We start from the raw sequence: 22,604 nt of genomic DNA on the forward strand, positions 1-22,604 counted from the left end.
TTCGTAGTGTCAGTAGTAGAAAAACATACCCCACTCCCCCAAATGGTAACACAGTGGCGCAAAAGTACAGCAGAATATACACCATATTATGCAAACTTGGGAACTGACGCGACAATGTGATAAAAGTGGAACTGATATATACGTACCTGTAATAACGAGTAACAATGATATTAAACAAAGCACACCCTTCATGGCAGACTATAATTGGAAAGAATACGAAATAAAATTAAATTGAAAACAAAACTGTAAACCTTGAGTATTTTTTCCAATACATTGGACAATGTTGTCAGACAGAGAAAGAACACATGTCAGTTACTAGCGACACTTCCTTTTCTTATATATATTATTGAATAAGAATCAGTTTCTTTTTAGATTATTTGGTATTACCAGGTGATATATTCTTTATATGTAGCCCTTCTACGTTATCAATGGACAATTCGCATGTTACTAAGTTCTCGTGATAATTTAAAAGTATTTTACTGTAAACAGTTTTTCCCCATAATGTGTGTACGTGAAATCTGTATATTTGCAGCAACTAAATTTCCAAAAAAATGATTGTGAAGAACAGTTTTATCATTCTACCCGAACACCTAATTGTGGATTGTGAATTGAAAAGTATTCAATGCAACATTCCTTTACAACTGAAGTTTGTTATCCTGAAACAGAACTTTGTCTGGCTTGAAATTTGGCTACATTTAATTGTCAGGCTCAACAACTTAAATACATTTTAATCGTACGTTACCTACAGTTAGTCAATGTAGCACTATTGGGAAGATTTTTGGCGAGCACAATAATTAAAATGTGGCAACGTTAAGTAAGATTGTTGTGAGGCCAGACAAATTGTAGCAAAATTCATAAGATTATTGTTCCAGCGGACAAAATGTAGCAATGTGGGTAAGATTGTTGCCGACTCGGAACAAGACGATAAAATGTAGCAATATTGGTCAGATGATAAAATGCAGTAATGTCAATACGATATTTGTTGAGCCAGACGATGTTTTGACTAGCTTCCGTGATTATACAACAAAACATATGCAAGTTACGTGGAGACTTGTACTATTATGAATATTAAAGCTTACAAGATAAAAAAAAATGAATAAAAAACCACTCACATATTTTGGATGCTCCCTATGATACTTTGATGTAAGCTTGATGCGGGAACACTTGTTACATTCAGCTTAAATCATACTATGACGTAGTGTCACGTGATGACGAGATAGACGACAGCATAATAAAAATAGATTTTGGGAACAACACAGGTGGCTAGGCTGTGATAACTGCACACGGTTTTTTGAATACTTGACCCACATGACTTCTGAGAATGTCATTTTATGTAATTCATCATTACATGCGTACGTGTTATTTTTCACACACAGCATGCAAGATATCTGTCAAAACTTCTCTACTAATAGTACTACCAACATACAAGATTGAAAATAATATTCCAATCAAATGAGACATCGCCATCTGTTTAATTATTTTGATTTTTTGAGTCTTAAATTTAGAGAGAAGATGAACTGTGAGGTAAACAACCATTTAGTTTGGATATAGTGGTTGGTATGGCAACCATTTAGTCTGGATATAGTGGTTGGTATGGCAACAGTTCTTTAGAATATATATGATGTTGTGGACAAGGGTTGCCACTTTGACAGGGAGTTGAGTTTTTCAAAGTTTCATCATAGATTGATATAATATAAATCAAAGGTGTCCTATTTTGATAGAAATATTACATATGTTACGACCCAAAAGTCACATATAAGCCCTAGAACGTAACGTATATATATATATATATATATATATATATATATATATATATATATATATATATATATATATATATATATATATATAACTTAACACTGAGTTTCTATATATAAATAATATCATGAACCATACAGTTGGGTTAGAACTGCATGGTTCATGATATTATATATATATATATATATATATATATATATATATATATATATATATATATATATATATATATATATATATATATATATATATATATATATATATATATATATTTATATATATATTATATATAAATGGCTGTGCTCCAACGTAGAATAACTGCCATGATCAACTTCAACTCAAAGTTCTTTTGGGTAGATATATTAATATAGATCAGAGTGGAGTTATTAACTTAGGCACTATCCCAAGTTGTAAATAGTGGCTCATAAAAATAAATAGCACAATCGCGGCCAGGTTCGCCATTGACTTGAACAAACACGTGTACATGGACACCCCTCCACCACCACCATACACGCATATGCAAGCATCGAAGAAGTGTACGTATCAGTCCCCGAGGTATCAGTGACTTGATCTCAGAATTACACACAATGCACGTAGCTAGGTCTACAGGGGCAACTGTCAAATCAAGATAGATGTTAGAAATTTGATGTCTGTAGATAATCACGTTTACACAGCGTGCTGTAAATGCATTTGTGTTACCAGCCTGTGTTAACAAAGTCCAACAAGTGACATGATAACCAAACGTCAGCTACAGAAGAAGGTGTAACAAATTCTATACTCTCATTTAGCAGAGATGAGTAGAATAATTATGTATGTCCCCGTTAGAGTCGATGAAACTCTATAACACAGGCCAATAATCACAAGTTTTGAGTATGGAGTCAGGATGGGCGAATGGCTAGAGTGGCCGATGATATATATACAAAATGTATCTGAGAGAGATAGAGAAACAGAGAGAGGCATGGAGAAACAGAGATGTAGAGACAGAGGCAGAGACAGACAGAGAGACATATGTAGACAGGCAGACACAAACAGACAGAGACAGACAGATAAGAATAACCAGACACACAGAGATAACAATCAGCGTTTTGAGCACCCAGACTGGATGCGAAAGCGCTATATAAAAACCAACATTATTATGTTTTATTGCAAGTTTTCTAAGACTTCTATTTGTTTATATTTCTATTTGTTTTGTCTTTCTGTCTAGTTTTATTACGTTCCTTTATTCTTGATATCCATTTTGATAATAATCAAACGTTCATAAAGAAATGAAAAATATAAAAAAATCGGTATCCATACACAGTGACAAAAACAAAAAGGGCACTTGACCCAGGAAGGTCGTGTAAACTTATCTGACTTTACTGACATTCCCAACACGTTCAGTGGTATTTGTTACACATTTATATAGCTTCCACACTTCTCAAGTATTCTATCGTCCATGATGTACACCATACAGCCCGATTTTGACATTTTAACTCCGAAGTCAATTGTTACACTCTCAACTAAACGTTAATATATTTGATACACGTTCTAGTTATTTTAATTCATAAAAAACTCTTGTAATAACATTTTATTTCAATAATACTATGCAACAGTACTTTGTACAAAATACAAACTTGAAGGAAGTGTGGTAAAAGATAAGTAACCTGGGTCAGAAGATGTGACATGGTTCTTTGTTATCCACTGGTAGTCCACAATATCTAATCAATGGTCCCTTTCACCGAGATAGCACCATAACTATCTATTCAGTAAATGATATCTTCCAAGATCCATGAAGACTTTTTATTCTCCCAAGCACCATTATTTTGGCCATTATCGATACTTGAGTTAGCAGAGAAGTTAATTCCATCATCATCATCATCATCATCATCATCATCATCATCATCATCATCATCATCATCATCATCATCATAATCATCATCATCATGAAGACCATTATAACCAGGTAATTGAATGGTCTTTAGTTATATCCACTAATCCCATATCCATCAAAGTCAACACCTACAAATAAAACACATTGTGACGTCACTGTCAGAGAAGAGTGATTGAAGAGGGAGTAAATGTGATCAAATGATTGAAAATTGTAAGAATGATGACGATTATGATGCCGTCTACGGAGATTACATTCATAAGGGTAGCGATGTAGAGCTTTCAGGAGAGGCAGGTGATAACTATATCAGAGAGAGAGAGAGAGAGAGAGAGAGAGAGAGAGAGAGAGAGAGAGAGAGAGAGAGAGAGAGAGAGAGAGAGAGAGAGAGAGAGAGAGAGAGAGAGAGAGAGAGAGAGCGAGAGAGAGAGAGAGAGAGAGAGAGAGAGAGAGAGAGAGAGAGAGGAGAGAGAGAGAGAGAGAGAGAGAGAGAGAGAGAGAGATAACCAGAGTTAACAAACCTTTACGATCTGATTGTATTGAAAAGGTACAGGCTGACCATCAGCAAAGACTTGAGACGGCTCATCTTGCAGACCATAAACAGACAAATCATCCCAACGGAGATCAATCAACGGTCCTTCATATCCCTTATGAGTAACGACAATGTCAACATAACTCTGTAGATAAGAAGCAAGTATACATAATTTTATATTACCATAATTTTGTCAGGTGTGTAAATAAAGGTATATTAAAAAAACAAACATGAACATAAAATTGTAAGTTTGCATGAGTATTCTATCCACCAACCTACCTTTGAAGCCGAGAAGGATAGCAATGTGTACACACCGTTGTCAACTGTATCTGTTGAAATATAAAAATAAGGTTGTATAGACATTTACAAAATAATCAGCTGGAACTATGTACCTTCCATCTCAAACGGGATGGAGGACGAGTTAGTCAGTCAGTCAGTCAGTCAGTCAGTCAGTCAGTCAGTCAGTCAGTCAGTCAGTCAGTCAGTCAGTCAGTCAGTCAGTCAGTCAGTCAGTCAGTCAGTCAGTCAGTCAGTCAGTCAGTTAGTTAGTTAGTTAGTTAGTTAGTTAGTTAGTTAGTTAGTTAGTTAGTTAGTTAGTTAGTTAGTTAGTTAGTCAGTCAGTTTAGTTAGTTAGTTAGTTAGTTAGTTAGTCAGTCAGTTTAGTTAGTTAGTTAGTTAGTTAGTTAGTTAGTCAGGTAGTCGGTCGGTCGGTCGGTCGGTCGGTCGGTCGGTCGGTCGGTCGGTCGGTCGGTCGGTCGGTCGGTCGGTCGGTCGGTCGGTCAGTCGGTCAGTCAGTCAGTCAGTCAGTCAGTCAGTCAGTCAGTCAGTCAGTCAGTCAGTCAGTCAGTCAGTCAGTCAGTCAGTCAGTCAGTCAGTCAGTCAGTCAGTCACTCACTCACTCACTCACTCACTCACTCACTCACTCACTCACTCACTCACTCACTCACTCACTCACTCACACACTCACTCACTCACTCACTCACTCACTCACTCACTCACTCACTCACTCACTCACTCACTCACTCACTCACTCACTCACTCACTCACTCAGTCACTCAGTCAGTCAGTCAGTTAGTTGGTTAGTTAGTTAGTTAACTGTGTCATCATTATAATGAATATTGCGTATTTGTGCGTACTGTTCATCAGGCGGTGTACTTTATAATGAATATATGGCTGCACCGTAATTGTTAGTCTACTGCAAGGAAATTTCTCAAAGAAAAGAAGCATGATTATGAAAATCACTACTTTCGGGTACATTCGGAAGAGAGTGGGCTTCGGGACCTCAAACTACGGTTTCGAAGTAGACTCAGTAAGATACGTCGTGTCGTTCAGCTCTAACAAGACGTGAGTACTGGCTGATTAGGGTGTCACGACACGTTGTATCGTACCGACTAGTTTCAAAGCTATCCAGTCTAACATATATTAACGATATCAGAACAAATTTTTTAGATATTACTTTAAGATACATCACCTCTTGATTCACCGTCATCCCAGAACATTAAACCTTCTGCACTGTCTTCTACACCACTACCAAGTGCCACTATTAATCCAAACGGATTCTGACGACTTGAAAATATCACCATGACAACGTAATTATTAATGAACATTTTCCAACACCGAACATTTTTTTGACAGATCAAAATTATTTTTAAAATTGACATAAAATATTATATCTGGTTCGATTGAACGGTTCTAGTAAAAAAAAAGTTAACACAATAAAAGTGAAAATATATCATTCACATATAATATACCTGGTAGTCGTTGTAGTGTTTGGTTGTTGTGTAGGAATGATATAGCCCCCTCTAACGTACAATGGTATAAAATCAATCGGTGCATTTACATTAACAGTTGTTCCTCTTGTAGCTTCGTCTATTTCTTCACCCTGTGACAGAATTAACCAAATTCATATTCACAAGTAATAAAACTATTTAGTCATGGTCATGTTTCAAATACACGGGATGGGATGGGGTGTGTGTGGGGGAGGGGGGTGACCGACGCATGAACAGGCTTAATGATTCCTAAGTTATGTAGTTAAGTTATTGTGTCTACCCAGTGTGTTAAGTACAGTAACAATTTTTCCGTATTTATAAAAAAAAGAAGTCATTTTGCAATTTTTGAGTTACAAACCTGGACTTAGTCAAATCTTTTCCATATTATATATTGATTTTTTTTTCAAGTAGAAAAAACACATTAAAGTTGGATTACCCATGAACAAATTATACCAATTTCTCATCTATATGGCTATGCAAATGTCATATACCAGCAACGTGGTGACAAAAAGATTCACATTTTTCTTATCTGATGAGTAAGGTTTATACTAGTCTTGCTGCTAGACGTTCGGGCTTTCTTTCGATGCTATAACTATAAGCGAACAAAGTTCGCATGTGAGGGCTTGCCCATCCTCGATAGCGTTGTTCGGCTGTGTGTCGTATTTTATCGGAAGAACATCCGAGGGCTAGCTGATAGACTAGGTTTATACATGACGTCCACTTACCGTATAATAGTCGTACCAACGATCATTTGGGAAATAGACATCTACAGTGGTCTTGCCCTGGTGACGTATTGATAAATTAGTTGTGACGTAATTCATAAAAAAGTGGTGATGTAATTAATAAAATAGTAGTGACGTAATAGATAGAACAATGTGACGTAATATATAACACATTTGTGACGTAATTGACACATTTGCCAGTTATCTCAGTGTCGAGATCGTCTGGTAATAGTGAAAGGATAAATAATCTTATTTCATAAAACAAAGAGAGATTTTAATTTCTGAGATATGTTATGTTTATTTTTTATTTATTATTATTTTTTTGTTGAAAGGCAAATGTTGACTTCCTACATGTACATACTATACAAGAAACCACTTCTGTGAAATTTTGAAGCAGGTCCTAAGTTGACATGCGCAATGTGATGACGTAATATCACTGACCTCTTCCATCACAGGTGAAATCATAAGAGACGGTCCCCATAGAAACTGTCTATCAACTGATCGACTGACAACATCAGCTGGAAACCTGAAAATGAAAAGTTAATATTATTTTTTGATACATTTGTTGAACACTGTGGCATGTGCCCTGCCTATTCCATTGCATTACTATTCGCTAATGAGGGCTCTCTCCCATGGCCGACAATGCCCTTGTTGACTCCAATGAGTCAACAATATCACTTGGATGGGATCAAACTTGAGAGGAAGTTTGAACCCAGGAGTGGGGACGGGGTTGTCGCTGGTGCTGAAACAAAAGACGTTCGAACTGAACTAGACCTTTTGTCTCTACAGTATGAGTTAGAAAAAGAGAAACGATTAGCTGACAAAGAGAGAAGGGAGCATGAGCTTATGATTGAAAGAGAGAGACACCTAATAAACAGCTTAGCTGAGAAAGAAGCTGAAATGAAACTAGTAGTGGAACAGAAGCGATATGAGCTTGAAATTAAGAAATTGGAATTGGAAGCAAGATCAATTCCGATTTAACCTAAAGCTGAAGTTGAAGTGGTAGAACGGAATGCAAAACTTCCTCAGTTTAAGGAGGGTGACAATATTGACACCTTCCTTCGCACTTTTGAAGGGTTGGCAACCGCTTATGGTTGGCCAAAGGAGAAGTGGGGTATTAAACTGGGACCTATGCTTTCAGGGAAAGCACAGGACGCATTTTCAACTTTCAACTTTAAAATTATTGGGCCTAGAATATCGTATCTTAATTCTTTTTTGTTTGAAGGCCATATGAAAATACGATAAGTTTCAGATACGCCCAGTGCCAAAGTTTAGAACTCAAACAGTGAAGCAGAGATACTCAGGGCGCCACCAACGACGACACGTGCCCATGTACTTGTCAGAATGTCAACGCTTCAGGGTAATCTCCACACTTTCTGAAAGGCTGGCGTTTTTCACATTGATGTGCTTATACTTAGCTATGCTTGCATGGACATCAAAGAAAATATTATATTTTGCAAACAATTCATTTCTAGAAATCTCGGCCCCCACTAATAGAACACGCAGAGGGGAACAGACCACTGTCGCTTGTAAACTGTTATTCCTTTCCTAAATGGTTTTATTCTTGTCTATGACGGTCCTAATAGAGAACAATGACGTTATTATAGGGATATTCTTATAAAATCGGTAACGAGGGGGGTATGACATCGCTACCGATTTTATAAGAATATCGCCAATCCCAATAATAACGTCATTGTTCTGTATTAGGAACAGACACTTGAAGGACGTTCTTTATGGCAAATATAGTAAAACTCATACAGTAAGCTGTACACTTACTCGTGTAGAAATGATCTGACAACTGTCGATCCTTTGGTGTAGGCTTCATAGAACAATGTGTAAAGGAATGGTAGCAGACGATAACGGTGGTTCAATATGTCCCGGATGTTATCAATAACTGGCTCACTCCACACTGTTGGATGTTGGGGCTGTTATACCGAAATAAAGGTATCATGATCAGAAGTGAATGTGTCACGAACGTATTACTAAAGGGAATCGTAGCTACCTAAGATAAAAAAGTACCGAAATATGTTAACAATATGACTAATTCTTGAGCTCACAACATCAACAAAATTATCAATTGGTGAGAATTCGAGATTCAGAATCATATCAAACTAAAGCATACGATACTAGAATAGGCTCAATCTATTTTGATCATGAAATACTGGAAATTCAGTTATTTTACCCTCCATATTCAACGCTACAGACTTGCTTAAGTCTAACGGCTTTTTCTTCTTCACCTTTTTACTTTAAAATTTTTTAAAAACCCAAGTGTGTTCTTTTGTGTGAAACAGTGACCTGGATGTCTGAGTGATTGCAAAAAATCTGGTGAACACTAAACCCGCCAAAAACCACATCAAACAGTTGAGGATATTTTCCTTTACAAAACTAAAAATAAATGAGAAATCCAAAATATTTGAAGAATATGAAACTTAAAAAAATAATCTCCTGAGGGATTGGTGCCTGTCTAGCTAGGCCTCAGTATGGCACGTGAAATTTACACGACGCCTGGGCAATATGTATGCAAAAGATCCTAGAGTAGTAACTTGCTTCGTTAAAATTGCGATTTTGGTAATCTATCTGGGGAAATCGCAATTAAAAACAAACAAACAAACAAACAAACAAACAAACAAACAAAACAAAATAAAACCAAAGCAAACAACAAACAATGCAGGTCTGAAATTGAAGTCACAACATTTTCTGTCATCAAACTTACATTCATTCCTTTGCCATTGTGATTACGTGCAAACGGATAAAACGCTCCAAGTTGATGCCATCGCTGACACATTTCTTCAGTTGTATTGTACCAGAATCCACAGATATCAGCACCGATCTGATGAATAGAGACCAGAACATAATCATACATGCACAGGTAGATTTGCGACTAAAATACATCGCTTTAACTCGCATCATCGTTAACCCCAGCCTCTTTTACGACACAGTCCAAGACCGTCCCGTTACCGTCAAGACGGATTTTTCTCTCTCATGTGATGACTTGAAAATTTGAAACCATCGTCGTAAACAAACTAGCCTCTTTTACGGCAACGCTAGTTCACATGTTAATGTAACAATTGAAGTGTAAACATTTGATAAGATAAACAACTAGGACATTATGATCACAATTTGAACTTTACAAAGGGCGGCCCACTTGAACTGTTCATAGGGTAATAATGCGTATAATGAACTGCAAGTGAACTATATCGCATTGTAGCTGGACTGTATACAGGGTAATATTTCATTTGTACAAAGCTAGGGTAAAATGTATCATGTTTGAAATTTACAAAGGATAATATTACATTTTGAAATGTGATTGGGGTAATATTACATTTTGAAATGTGACCGGGGTAATATTACATTTTGAAATGTGACTGGGGTAATATTACAATTTGAAATGTGACTGGGGTAATATTACATTTTGAAATGTGACTGGGGTAATATTACATTTTGAAATGTGACTGGGGTAATATTACAATTTGAAATGTGACTGGGGTAATATTACAATTTGAAATGTGACTGGGGTAATATTACATTTTGAAATGTGACCGGGTAATATTACATTTTGAAATGTGGCTGGGGTAATGTTATATTTTCATTACTACTCACATAAGGAAATCCAAATAATCCATACTCTAGCATACCTGTAGGTGTATAAAAGAGTGAGAGGCTTAGATTGTAGAGAGTTTGGGCAATGAAAAGACCGATTTACGTTTTTGAAAAGCTTGTACATTTTACGTATATTGTCCCTTGTAGAAGATGTGCCGTATTAGTGCTGCAGCAGGGCCGACATTTCTGACGTCAACGGCAACCGGAAAATAACCAACATATATATAATATATATATCAAACTCTTCGTTAGAGTCTCAGGAATTTTCGTAGCTCCCCAGGCTACACAGACTTTAATGTGTAATTATACAGTACCCCCCCCACCTTCCTGCACTCCGGTGTGTTCAATTGTATGAATATGTACAAATGTATGGTGGTACACCACATTAAAATAACAGTGGAAATCAACTTCAGCGTCCATACAGAACAATAAGACATTTCTTTACAGATCGATGTGGTCTTTGCAAATTTAAAAGGTCTAGCATTGCTTTGTAACCTGCACTTGGACATACTTTAATTCTTAAGGTTTCTCTTTCAATCTTGATATCGGTCAGAAACAGAATCCCCCCCCCACACATTATATCTAGTGGGGAGGGTGTGGGAGGGGTGTTCCCTCCCACAGTAAGCACTTTTTTGAAAATAAGGACATGTAGGAGGCTATTTAGGGGCATAAAATTTCAAACCATACACATTATCGAATGCCATAGAGTACTTGAAAATTGTCTTCAATACCCCAATTTTACTCACAATACATTTACCGGTACACAACTGTATGACTATATTGTCTATATTTTAACCTTTTAAGAGATATTACGGTAGACATACACATTCGCTTGGCTATCGACTGCCTCATAATTAAATACACGGTAGGTAAATGAAGTGAAGGTACAAGTAAACGGCTGCTCCCGAGGTTTTATTTGAATTTCGATTTAAAGAGAGAAAGGGAAGGCAGAGAGAGTGAGAGAGGGGAAAGAAAGATTTAATATTGGAAAAAAATTAAAGGAGTTATCAGAAAAACTATAATAGAAGTAATAAGCATTATAATGATATACGATGTAGCATGCCGGAAGAAGCTTTCACTGATCAGAATTACAAATGCCATTACTCATGTTTCGGATAATGATCTGTGGTTTTTAGGTAAAAACCGAATTGTATTCAGAAAAGAAACAATAACGGCATTTTTATTGCAAGTGCAATGGCACATACGATCGTTATGACTAATTGCATTCGAAAGATGTGACAATGTCGTGAAATGCTCGGGTTGTGACGAGCGCCATCTATGTCAAAAAGTCACCGACGAATTTCTAGACATTTCAATCAGCATTTCATTCACTTTTGTTGTTGCTGTTTTTTGAAAACGCTATGAATAAAAAATAATTATAGAATTATATTCCGAGTAATAGTAAAGTGAAAAGTTATTCAAGAAATAAAGATAAAGCCTACGGCACGTGGTATTCCCAGGCGGTCTCCCATCCAAGTACTAACCACGCCCGACGCAGCTTAACTTCGGTGATCAGACGAGAACCGGTGTATTCTACGTAGTATGGCTGTAGGCAGGTGTTACAGGTAAATATTTAGGATTATATACCCACGCCTTGTTTAATACCCACTTGGAAACACAAGAAGACATTTTTTATAGTTGAGTAGGTAAGAAAATTGTGTTTGTGGTAATCCGACCAACCCTAATTTGTGGGTGCCGAGTCCAAACATGATTTTGCACTCTGGTTTGTTAAATGGTTAGAAGTTATCCGTACTGATATGAATACTGTGCTTTTTGATAGAAGACTGGGAGTGAAAATCTATCGCTGTATCACATACTGTATTCATGGTATATTGTTGCTAAGACTGTTCATCGGAACAAGTCGATGACGAATTCATACTACCAATTAAATATGCCGATCTAAAGTTATGATTGTGATGAACTTCCTTTGGATAGAGTTTGAAAAGTGAGTTCTCAGACTTGTATATGGTCGGCGAAATATCTTATGGAATTTCTTGCTGCGGCCTAGCATTAATAATGCAAATATACTTTTTTCTCTGACTTGAAATACGTTCCGCGAAGCTTTTCTTTTCTTTTCTTTTTTATAATTTTTTAAACTATTTTTTTTTCATCTTATCTCTCTTTCACTTGGACCTGTGCTTTGCTCGATATTTTGTTTTATTAACAGCATGATGTAAATTTCAACATATTTTACACATTCCAAAAGGTAAAATGGTGATAATTTACTTCTATATATTTTCGTGTACATTTTCTTAGTAGGTTTTGTCAACTCTTCTTATAAATCACAATTCCATGACAGTATAGTCTACATTCCGGTCTACCTAGCCTATTTTCTGATGTCACGTTATCGGAAGCAAAACTTTTTTTTACCATTTTTTCTTTAAGGCATACACAAACATATATATTCGCATGACAGTCACCCACCTCATCACTGAATCTAACATTCAGAACATATTGTGGCAAAGCCTCAAGTAATATACTTGCTAAACGACCGCTCCTGAGGTTTAATGTAGTTCATTTCATTAGAAAAACATTTCGTGCCCCCTTTTAGATCACAAGAATTTTCATGGCCTCCTTCGTATCCCTATTTTTTTCATGCCCCCCATTTTCTCCCCACCCCCTCCATAACTTATTCTGACCGCAGCCTTCGATGTTACAGACTACAACAGATAACACGTCGTATCTTACAGACCAGAGTGTCATCTGAAAAGTTCAAAGTAGAGTTTGGACCCGTCCTGTACTCTGTTGACCCCTGGTGTTGTGCATCGTTTTGTAGGCACCTGGAAAGAATACTTTATATGCAATATTCGGAACAAGACATTCAGTTGAGTATGAATAACTGTAATGTTTCTGCGTTATTATCGATTGTTTCCTCACTGCACGTTTTGAGTTTTGATAAGTACATACCAACAATTGACCAAGGGATCTGTTCCCAGAAACTCTGGTTATCTCCCAACCAGTGTCCTGCATAATGACCAGTTCCTATAAACTGTGAACGAGTCAACACCATACTTCGCTTGTCTGGGAAAATGGTTTTCATCGCCCTGCACGGTAACGTTGATGAAAACGACAAGAACATTTAGAAAAAAATAATACACTATTTTGAACATATACTTTGTTGTAGGCGAACTCATGAGAGAAAAACAATGAAGAATTAACATAACAATTTCACATATAATTCAACCAACAAATGAGATTTCGTTTTAGTTGAGACGGTTTTGTTTGTTAGTATATCTGCCGTGAGATGGCGCACTTTTGGGGTCTGTATCTAAACGTTTTCGTTTCGAATGCACTACGACATGGAATATTTATGAATAATCCAGAAAGCTGCCACGGTTCTGCCACTACTTGGCCAACACTCTGCCAGACCGATCGTAAATGACAGAGCTACTAGTAGTAAAAAATAAATAAATTATATTGTTAATACTTTATAGATCGGACATCACCATGTTTAAAAACAAATTATTGAAATGTTTAGTAAATTCTTTTGTCAATAAATTGATGCTGTAGTTGGCCCCAATCTGATTAAAATCTGATAGAGAACTTGACGCGATTTCTGTATTTACCTCCTAATTTTATTGTTGTTTGTTTGTTTGTTTGTTTGTTTGTTTGTTTGTTTGTTTGTTCGTTGTTTGTTTTGTTCTCTGAGAGTCGTGTACCTACCTGGTAGATACAAGGCGCTCACAGAACAAAAAAAAACACACAAAAAAGTAGGAGGTAAATAAAGAAACTGCGCCAAGTTGCCTACATCAGATTGTAGTTGATACCGATACTTACTGATAACTTGCTACCGACATACTGTGTCCATACAAACTATGTACGTCATATTCTACACCTAAATGTGACACCGCATCCATACAAATCGTCTCCTCGTACAGTCTGAAAAGAATATCTGTAAAGATAAAAAGTATCGTAAATTGGTCAATTATTGGAGAATTTGACGTGCTCGTGTTAACTGTTTACGATAGACAAAGCCCAAATTGAAGGGCGAAGCAATAGTGACAAAATGAATTAGGTGTTACAGCTGCTATGATACTGAAATCATGCCAACTTGTGTGTGTGTGTGTGTGTGTGTGTGTGTGTGTGTGTGTGTGCGTGCGTGCGTGCGTGTGTGCGTGTGTGTGTGTGTGTGTGTGTGTGTGTGTGTGTGCTAACATTCCAATGTAATGTTTAGTTACCAATGATTCAGAATTTCATGACATAACTTCATAAGATTATATGGTGCTTACTTGGTTTATACGGTGGATAATTGAGGGAGTTGTCCTTGCAACCCGTCGTGGATCCGTGAACAAAATTCGAAGGCTCATTCATATCCTGCAAAATATACACATTGTTATGGTTACGATTTTATCAATCACGTTCGAATTTTAATTGCACGATTGCTCTGTCTGTCCATGGATGTGTTCACCAAATCCATATACATTATTAGATGGTAACATATAGGATATTTGTAGAAACTGATCAGCAAGGACCAACGCACCAACTGATGAATGTAAACTAATGAACATAGTAAGAAACATGGGACTTTTATTATAACTCTAATAATTATTGTGCATTCAAACCTTGGTGGTTCACAATACTTTTTCATTCTTCATTCCAACCCGTCTCTTGATGCTAATCCCGTAAGTGACAAGTTGTGTTTTTATCCATACATTCGTCTGTCTGTCTGTCAGTCAGTCAGTCTGTCTGTCTGTCTGTCTGTCTGTCTGTCTGTCTGTCTGTCTGTCTGTCTGTCTGTCTGTACGTATGCACACATTGTATATGCCATGTGTGTCTGTGCGTTTTCCTACTTTACGGAGAGATATACAAGAAAAGTTCATAAATAACATTGATCAAAAGAAGCCGCCGCTACTTTTCAGTGAAATTAATTATGTGCATCGAGATATGTACTAAGAATTGATATCCACATACATTTGTGTTACAACTTCTTGTAAATACTTACAACCCATAGACCATCGAAGGAAACATTATTATGAAAGTCAAGGCAGTGCTGTGTCCACCAAGTTTCTGTTAGTGGGTTGGTGAAATCCGGATAGTGACTCTTACCAGGCCATACCTATAAAGGATACTAAATATTAATTGAGGTAAGGAACACAAAATGTAACTCGAAAGATAATTCCAAACATATTCACAAATAAACTAGCAGGTGGATGAACAAACAAACATACACATACGCAGACAGACAGACAGACAGACAGACAGACAGACAGACAGACAGACAGACATCTGTGCAATTATAGAATTCAAAACACAGAAAGGTATCCGTTACCTCGCCCTCCAGCGGTGTAATACCGTCACTACTGTTGACCCAAATATTCATTATTTTACCAGTTTCATATGGTGCATACTGTGTATTTTCCGCATTACTTATTGCTGGGTCCTGCATATTAAGAACAAAGATCACACTATTATGACGAGAAAGTGTCACTGTTGTGGTTACAGATATGCATTTTTGTGAATACATTGTCAGTACTGAGGAACTTTGCAAGTGATCACGTGTTCATAACAGTCAACGAAATGAAAGGAACAAGACAGGGCATGATCATGACAGACTAGATACATTGCATGATTTTCACAAAATGACTACACCTGTGTCAATACTAAGGTAGAATGTGCTTTGCAGACCATTTTCTTTTAAGATCAAAGTTGATAAAAATTAAGATTGATAAAATAAATTTGAAGGTTCACCATGATCTAGCTTTCAATGAAATCACCTATTTGTTATTAACACACATGCGATAATCAGCGGCCACACTGGATTCTAAATACCAAGTTTCTATATTGACCTTGGTTTTTTTCTGGCCAACCTTGACAATTCAAAATGATGAAAGAATTGTATAGATAAATAAAAAGATAAAAATAAATAGATAGATAGATAAATAAATAAATAAATAAATAAATAAATAAATAAATAAATAAATAAATAAATAAATAAATAAATAAATAAATAAGCTTACTTTAATAACGACTCCATATTGCCCATACGAATGTAACTCGTCAAAGAAATCTCCCAGTCCAGCCCAATTCTCTTGATCTATCGTGAAATCGCGATAATTATCCATGTAGTCAATATCGACGTATTGGACGTCCTGTGAACGAGACATGTTGAAATTTACAGAACACGTGTACAATACTGGTGAATGGTTAAACAGAGGAGTTCAAATTCATCATATGCATATATCTTATGTACAATGGAATATTGTCAGCTCAATATTCGGGTGTCTGATACAAGATCACCGGACGTGAACTCTGAGTAACTTATTAAAAACTATAGGTAACGACTGCTTATTATTATTAGACTTTATTTAATCTCGATAGACTGTTGAGCCAGTGGCTCTTCTCACACAGTGTCGAGAAAAACATTAAAATATATACAATATATACATTAAATACTGCACACATCAAATGAGGACAAAACAAGCAAAAATATAATGGGTACAATAACAAAATAGACGAACATCAACAATACACTACTGAAATTATGAATCACTTGAAATTGAAAAATGATATTTACATTTGCTTTTAAAAGCCTGCAGTGAGGGACATGATTTTAAGTCAAGTGGTAAACTGTTCCATATTTTTACACCACTGTAGGTAAAACTTTTCTTAAAAAACTCGGTTCTATGTTTTGGAATGTATAAATCTTCCCTGGCAGCAGATCTAGTATTCCGACTATGAACATTGTGTATCCTTTTAAAAACATTCAAATAATCCGGTGCTAAATTGTTTTGTACTTTATACATTAAAATTGACTCATTATATAAAACCCGTTTTCTGAATGGTGTCCAATGCAATGTACGGAATAAAACATCACTAGAAGTGTTATAATCACAATCTAAAAGAACTCTTGCGACAGCTTTCTGGAGTCGCTCAATGCGCACTAAAAGTTTGATGGAACAGTGACCCCATATGTTGGAACAGTAATCAAAATGGGGTAGAATAAAACAATTATAAAAAGTCATCATGGCCCTTTTAGTTAGAAAGGGGCGAATACGTCTGAGTTGAATTAACTTAAAAGCGATACTTTTACATACAGAGCTGACTTGTTTTTCCCAGCTTAAGGTATCATCAATGATTATACCCAACAACTTGTCATGTGTAACACACTCCAGTAGATCTCCATTACATAAGACATTAATTGATACATCAATTCTGGCTTTTCTTTGAGAAGTTCCAAGGATCATTGCTTTTGTTTTCTGTGAATTGATACACATGTTATTAAGGTTACACCAGTGCGAGATGTGATGCATGTCTTGATTAAGCTTATTCTCAATTTCTTTCAAATTAGTACTGGCGACCTGTGCAGCTGTGTCATCTGCATACATGTAAAGATCAGATGTATTTGTAAATAAAGGAAGATCATTGATGAAAAGTAGAAAGAATAAGGGGCCTAAGATAGATCCCTGTGGTACACCCACAGAGACTTGACAAGAATTACTAAATGCCCCATTGAATGAAACCATCTGGTTTCTTTCCTCCAAATATGATGTGAAAAACAACATAGTATTTTCTGAGCATCCATAAATTCTAAGTTTTTGTAGTAAGATATTGTGATCAACAAGATCAAAAGCCTTTCTGAAATCAACAAGTAGGACGCCTATGAGATTTCCCTTATCGATTTCTTGGTACCATGAGTTAGTGATATTTGTTAATGCTGATTGACATGAGTGAAACTTGCGAAAGCCTGATTGTTTGTTTGACAATAACTTGAAAGTGCACAAAAAGTTATAGAAGTGAGTGTGAACATGTCTTTCTAAAATTTTGGATAAGACAGGCAATACGGAAATAGGTCTGTAATTTGATACAATATCTCTTGCACCTTTTTTATACAATGGTGTCACTTTTGCAGATTTCCACTGAACAGGAAATGTCCCAGAGGAAATTGCATGATTGAAAATTGCAGTGAGACTATATGTTATTTGAGTTGCACCAATCTTCAAAAAGCGAGGACTAATGCCATCTAGACCTGTTGACTTTTTGCAATCAATACTCCTGAGAAATTTTGTAACTTCGGCTTCTTGGAGCAAAGGGATTGCAAATTTGTTATCGTTTGGGAGATTACATGAAACAAAGTGCTTCAATTTATTAATAATGTCATCATTGTTGTTATCTGTTTGTTTGATATACTCAGAAGCTACATTTGTGAAAAAATTGTTGAACACATTGGCCATTTCTTGTACTTCTGAAATTTCATTACCTTGACTTGTTAAAAAAGTGGGGTTTTTACAATTGGAAGTTGGAATCAATTGCTTAAAAAATTTCCAAAAATCCGTGGTACCTTTATTTAACACATTATTGTAAAATTCACGTTTTGCTGTTCTTATTAAGTTTGTGACTTTGTTTCTCCATGTTTTGTATAATTCGAATGACTTGTTTACTTTATATTTATTTCTAATTTTGATTGCTAATTCAATATCATCACTCCACCATTCAGGAATTGTTTGGTGTTTCACACGTTTGGTTTTAAGTGGTGCATGTTTGTTAAGAGCACTGAGGAATAATTGATTCCATGTACTTATCATATCTGTGATGTTATCAGAACTGGAAACATTTGACCACTGGACTTCACCAAGATCTTTACAGAATAAATCCGGGTCAAAATGTTTTGTACATCTATACCTGATAGTATGGTGTTGTTTAGACAGAACTTTGTTCGAGGTTTGTCTGATGATAAAAACTGGATAGTGATCACTAAGACCAATATTAGAAAACCCAGTGTAAATTACCTTGTCAGGTTCAGTTGTCCAAATGTGGTCAATACAGGTGGCAGTATTGTCAGTTATCCTAGTAGGTGAATCAATCATATTAGCAAGTCCTAGAGATTCACAAAGTGAAACCCATTTTTTGCAGTTACTGTTATCAGTTAGAGTGTTAATATTAAAATCACCCATAATAATTATTTCCTTATTTTCACACACTATGCGGTCCATCGTGGATTCGAAGGAGCTAAGCCATGCGGTGGTAGCATCAGGAGGCCGGTACACAGTACCTAAAAGAATTGACCTAGAATTTGTAAAACTGACTTCAACCCACAGATCTTCGATATCATTAGTTTTAAGGTCATTTCTCTCTCTGTATTTCATTGAAGATGACAAGTAAATAGCGACTCCACCTCCAGATCTATTGTTACGATCTCTCCTAACCATAGTATAATCTGGGATATCATAGATTGCATCACTGTGACTGTCATTTAGCCAAGTTTCAGTGATACCATAAATATGCAAATTCGATTCGGCCAAAATACATTTCAATTCATCAAAATGTTTGTTGAGGCTTCTTACATTCCATGTACAGATGGACAATCCTTTAGGCGAATCGCGAGGAATGATGACAGGGCAAGGTGACACATTAGAACCTTGCACAAGTGGTTCTGTCCTGTAAAGGCATGCATCACAGAACCACTTCAGAAGTGTTACATTGTTCTCCTCCACCAGCTGCTCATGAATACAATCTCTGTGCCATGATCTGAGGCAACAGACACAGTAGACTTGTATATCAGCAAAATAAATCGAAGAGTTACAAGATGAACAAACTTCAAAATGAAGTTGTTCCATTTGGTTTTCAAGGCCGTTCTGTAAAACTGGGTTTGAAACATTTCTTACTGGGCCAGGGTTGGTGTCGATATCATTGGAGAGTAGCAGGCAAAGCAATGCCAAGTAGGTAGAAGTTTTGGCTTTGCAAGTTGACCTTCTGCTATACGTCATCCCCACTGTTCCAAGGCCAAAACATCTGACGATGATTTCCTTACCAAACCAGTTTGTATCAAACTTGACAGTTGGCCACACATTCCCTTGGGGCTTTACGGATCTCTCCTCCACATTTTGTCCGATTTGAAAGCAACAGAATAGATTCAGACCTCTCACTCACTCACTCACTCACTCACTCACTCACTCACTCACTCACTCACTCACTCAACCACTCACTCACTCAACCACCCACCCACCCACCCACCCATCCAAACTGCCATCAATCTTACCTGTGGAATATTATGCTCTCTCATCTCTTCTATAATTCCTCTCACTTCGTCCAGACTTTTGTATCCCCAGCGACTAACTTGGAATCCTAAAGCCCAGTACGGTGGCATCATGGGAGTACCTGTAAACTAATGACGTAAACGATTATTAGAATGTGATTTTATTTCTAGTTATTGCGTCCGGGCCCCTTACCACCACCACCAGCAGCAACACCACCAGCACCACCACCAGCACCACCACCACCACCACCAGCACCACCAGCACCAGCACCAGCACCAAAACCACCAGCACCACCAGCACCAGCACCACCACCACAACAACAACAACAACAACAACAACAACAACAACGCAACGCAAAGCAACAACCATGTATTAAAGATCAGCAACACCATAGTCGGACAAAGTATAAACTACAGTGGTAACTATGACTGCCGTTGTAAACTTAAGTCAAGGATACTATCTACCTTACCTCCACAGTATACTGTCTGACAACGTCTTCAGGTGTGGGGCCAAGAAAGATATAGAAATCTAAGACTCCTCCAATGGTACGATACGTTAAACCTGGTGCAGGCTGAAGTACAACGTCTACAAGTACGAGAATAACAAATTAGTATCAATAGGGAATACTATCAAACGTACGTACACATCACGGTTTAGTGATTGACTATGGGAAGCCGTTCAGGCCAAAAGAATTTTTTTTTATTTTTGCTATAGTATTTTATATTTTTCGTACTTACAAACTAATTTTAACAGTTTATGTACTTTTATTCCATGTTCACATTATTTTAATTGAAATAAGTTTGCATTTATTTGAGAATATTGTTTTATTTTTCGTTAAACCAGAATTATTTTAAGGATTATATATAATTGAAAGTCAAAATATATTTTTTGTTAAAGTTTGTTTTTTATTTTTTAAATTAAAAAAAAATTCAACTATTTTTTTTTCTTCTCAACTTTTTTTGGGCCGAGTCTGCTGACCAGCGCCTTTCACGAGTACGTCGTGCTCGTGACAGGCATGTCCTTCGACATCCATTACGACGTGTTTCGGCGTCAAATACACCTTCTCATTACCTTCGAAATTGGTCGCTGAAACATTATATCAGATCTCAAAACTGTTAATTTACGTGTGATAGTATCTGTTTTTTCCAACAACCACGACTTCAGCCGCGTACACACATGTGTACACCGTCACGTTAAGGTTATCGACCGCATGTATGATTGATGTACTACATGATGTAGTACGTAGGACACGATCCATGTGCAAAGGGTAAAGGTAGTTAATCTAAAACAACTAAAGTTTGTTGCATCAATAACAATTACATTCATTATTGTGAAACTGACCAGAATTGAAATAAGATGGTACACTATACTGTGAGCGTGAGCAAAACAGCTTTAGGAACAAAAACGTGAGGAAAAGTGAACGCATATTTCCAATGGTTCAGTCAGGTACTACTTCTAGTACGAGCGCACATGTTGACGTCGACCTGCTGTATTACATATCAACCTAAACCAGCTTTTATCGCCTTGTTATCATCATCGTCGTCGTCGTCGTCGTCGTCGTCGTCGTCGTCGTCGTTGTTGTTGTTGTTGTTGTTGTTGTTGTTGTTGTTGTAAAGATTCAGTTTACTTCATCGTACATTGTAGTATACATTCTCTTGGTGTTCTGAGTACACGTGCATGTATCTTGAAAAGTTGAGAACAACACGTCTACGTATGTAATACAGCAGGTCGACGTCAACATGTGCGCTCGTACTAGAAGTACCTGACTGAACCATTGGAAATACCTTTACCCCGTTGCACATGGATCGTACGCGGCTGAAGTCGCGGTTGTTGGAAAAAACAGATACTATCACACGTAAATTAACAGTTTTGAGATCTGATATAATGTTTGAGCGATCAATTTCGAAGGTAAAAGAACGTGTATTTGACGCCAAAACATGACTGTGAAGCTATCATCATATTCATCTTCACTTTCAAAAGTTGACCTCTACGCTCAATGTGAATATATGACGATAGCTTCACACGTTCATCATCTGTAAGATTCGAAGTCTTCCGAATGGGTACGAACACGCGTTCGGCAAATCACATATCCTTAATTGACATGTTGAAATCATGTGATTGTAATTACTTTCCCTTGATTTGCGTGGATTTTCATGCTCTATTTTTATTTTTGCCAGAGTCAAGTGTTAAGTAGGGTTTCAAAGATAGTGGCACTGCGGGAAATCAAAACTTTAACAAAAAATATATTTTGACTTTCAATTATATATAATCCTTAAAAAATTCTGGTTTGACGAAAAGTAAAACAATATTCTCAAATATATGAAAACTTATTTCAATAAAATAATGTGAAAATGGAATAAAAGTACATAAACTGTTAAAATAAGT

At 36.6% G+C, this 22,604-nt stretch overlaps 1 protein-coding gene and 1 non-coding gene across 2 annotated transcripts in view; both read right to left on the reverse strand.

The window, feature by feature from the left end:
* LOC144442113 (sucrase-isomaltase, intestinal-like) overlaps positions 1-22,604 on the reverse strand; it is a 45,124-nt gene that overhangs the window by 16,337 nt on the left and 6,183 nt on the right. Inside the window, exons 5-22 of the mRNA XM_078131383.1 lie at positions 20,689-20,804; positions 20,222-20,347; positions 16,203-16,334; positions 15,515-15,625; positions 15,188-15,301; positions 14,475-14,559; positions 14,023-14,137; positions 13,153-13,289; positions 10,246-10,280; positions 9,359-9,475; positions 8,422-8,570; positions 7,087-7,171; positions 6,649-6,705; positions 5,906-6,036; positions 5,626-5,720; positions 4,434-4,483; positions 4,144-4,299; positions 147-198 (exon numbers count right to left, since the gene is read on the reverse strand). Coding sequence (XP_077987509.1) covers positions 147-198; positions 4,144-4,299; positions 4,434-4,483; positions 5,626-5,720; positions 5,906-6,036; positions 6,649-6,705; positions 7,087-7,171; positions 8,422-8,570; positions 9,359-9,475; positions 10,246-10,280; positions 13,153-13,289; positions 14,023-14,137; positions 14,475-14,559; positions 15,188-15,301; positions 15,515-15,625; positions 16,203-16,334; positions 20,222-20,347; positions 20,689-20,804 — 1,863 coding nt within the window. The remainder of the gene's footprint in view (positions 1-146; positions 199-4,143; positions 4,300-4,433; positions 4,484-5,625; positions 5,721-5,905; positions 6,037-6,648; positions 6,706-7,086; positions 7,172-8,421; positions 8,571-9,358; positions 9,476-10,245; positions 10,281-13,152; positions 13,290-14,022; positions 14,138-14,474; positions 14,560-15,187; positions 15,302-15,514; positions 15,626-16,202; positions 16,335-20,221; positions 20,348-20,688; positions 20,805-22,604) is intronic.
* LOC144442867 (5S ribosomal RNA) lies at positions 11,681-11,799 on the reverse strand. Its single transcript, XR_013481662.1, has one exon. It is a non-coding gene; the product is annotated as a 5S ribosomal RNA (ribosomal RNA).

The sequence above is a fragment of the Glandiceps talaboti genome, chromosome 11, assembly GCF_964340395.1.
Source record: "Glandiceps talaboti chromosome 11, keGlaTala1.1, whole genome shotgun sequence".
In the NCBI taxonomy this organism is placed as follows: Eukaryota; Metazoa; Hemichordata; class Enteropneusta; family Spengelidae; genus Glandiceps; species Glandiceps talaboti.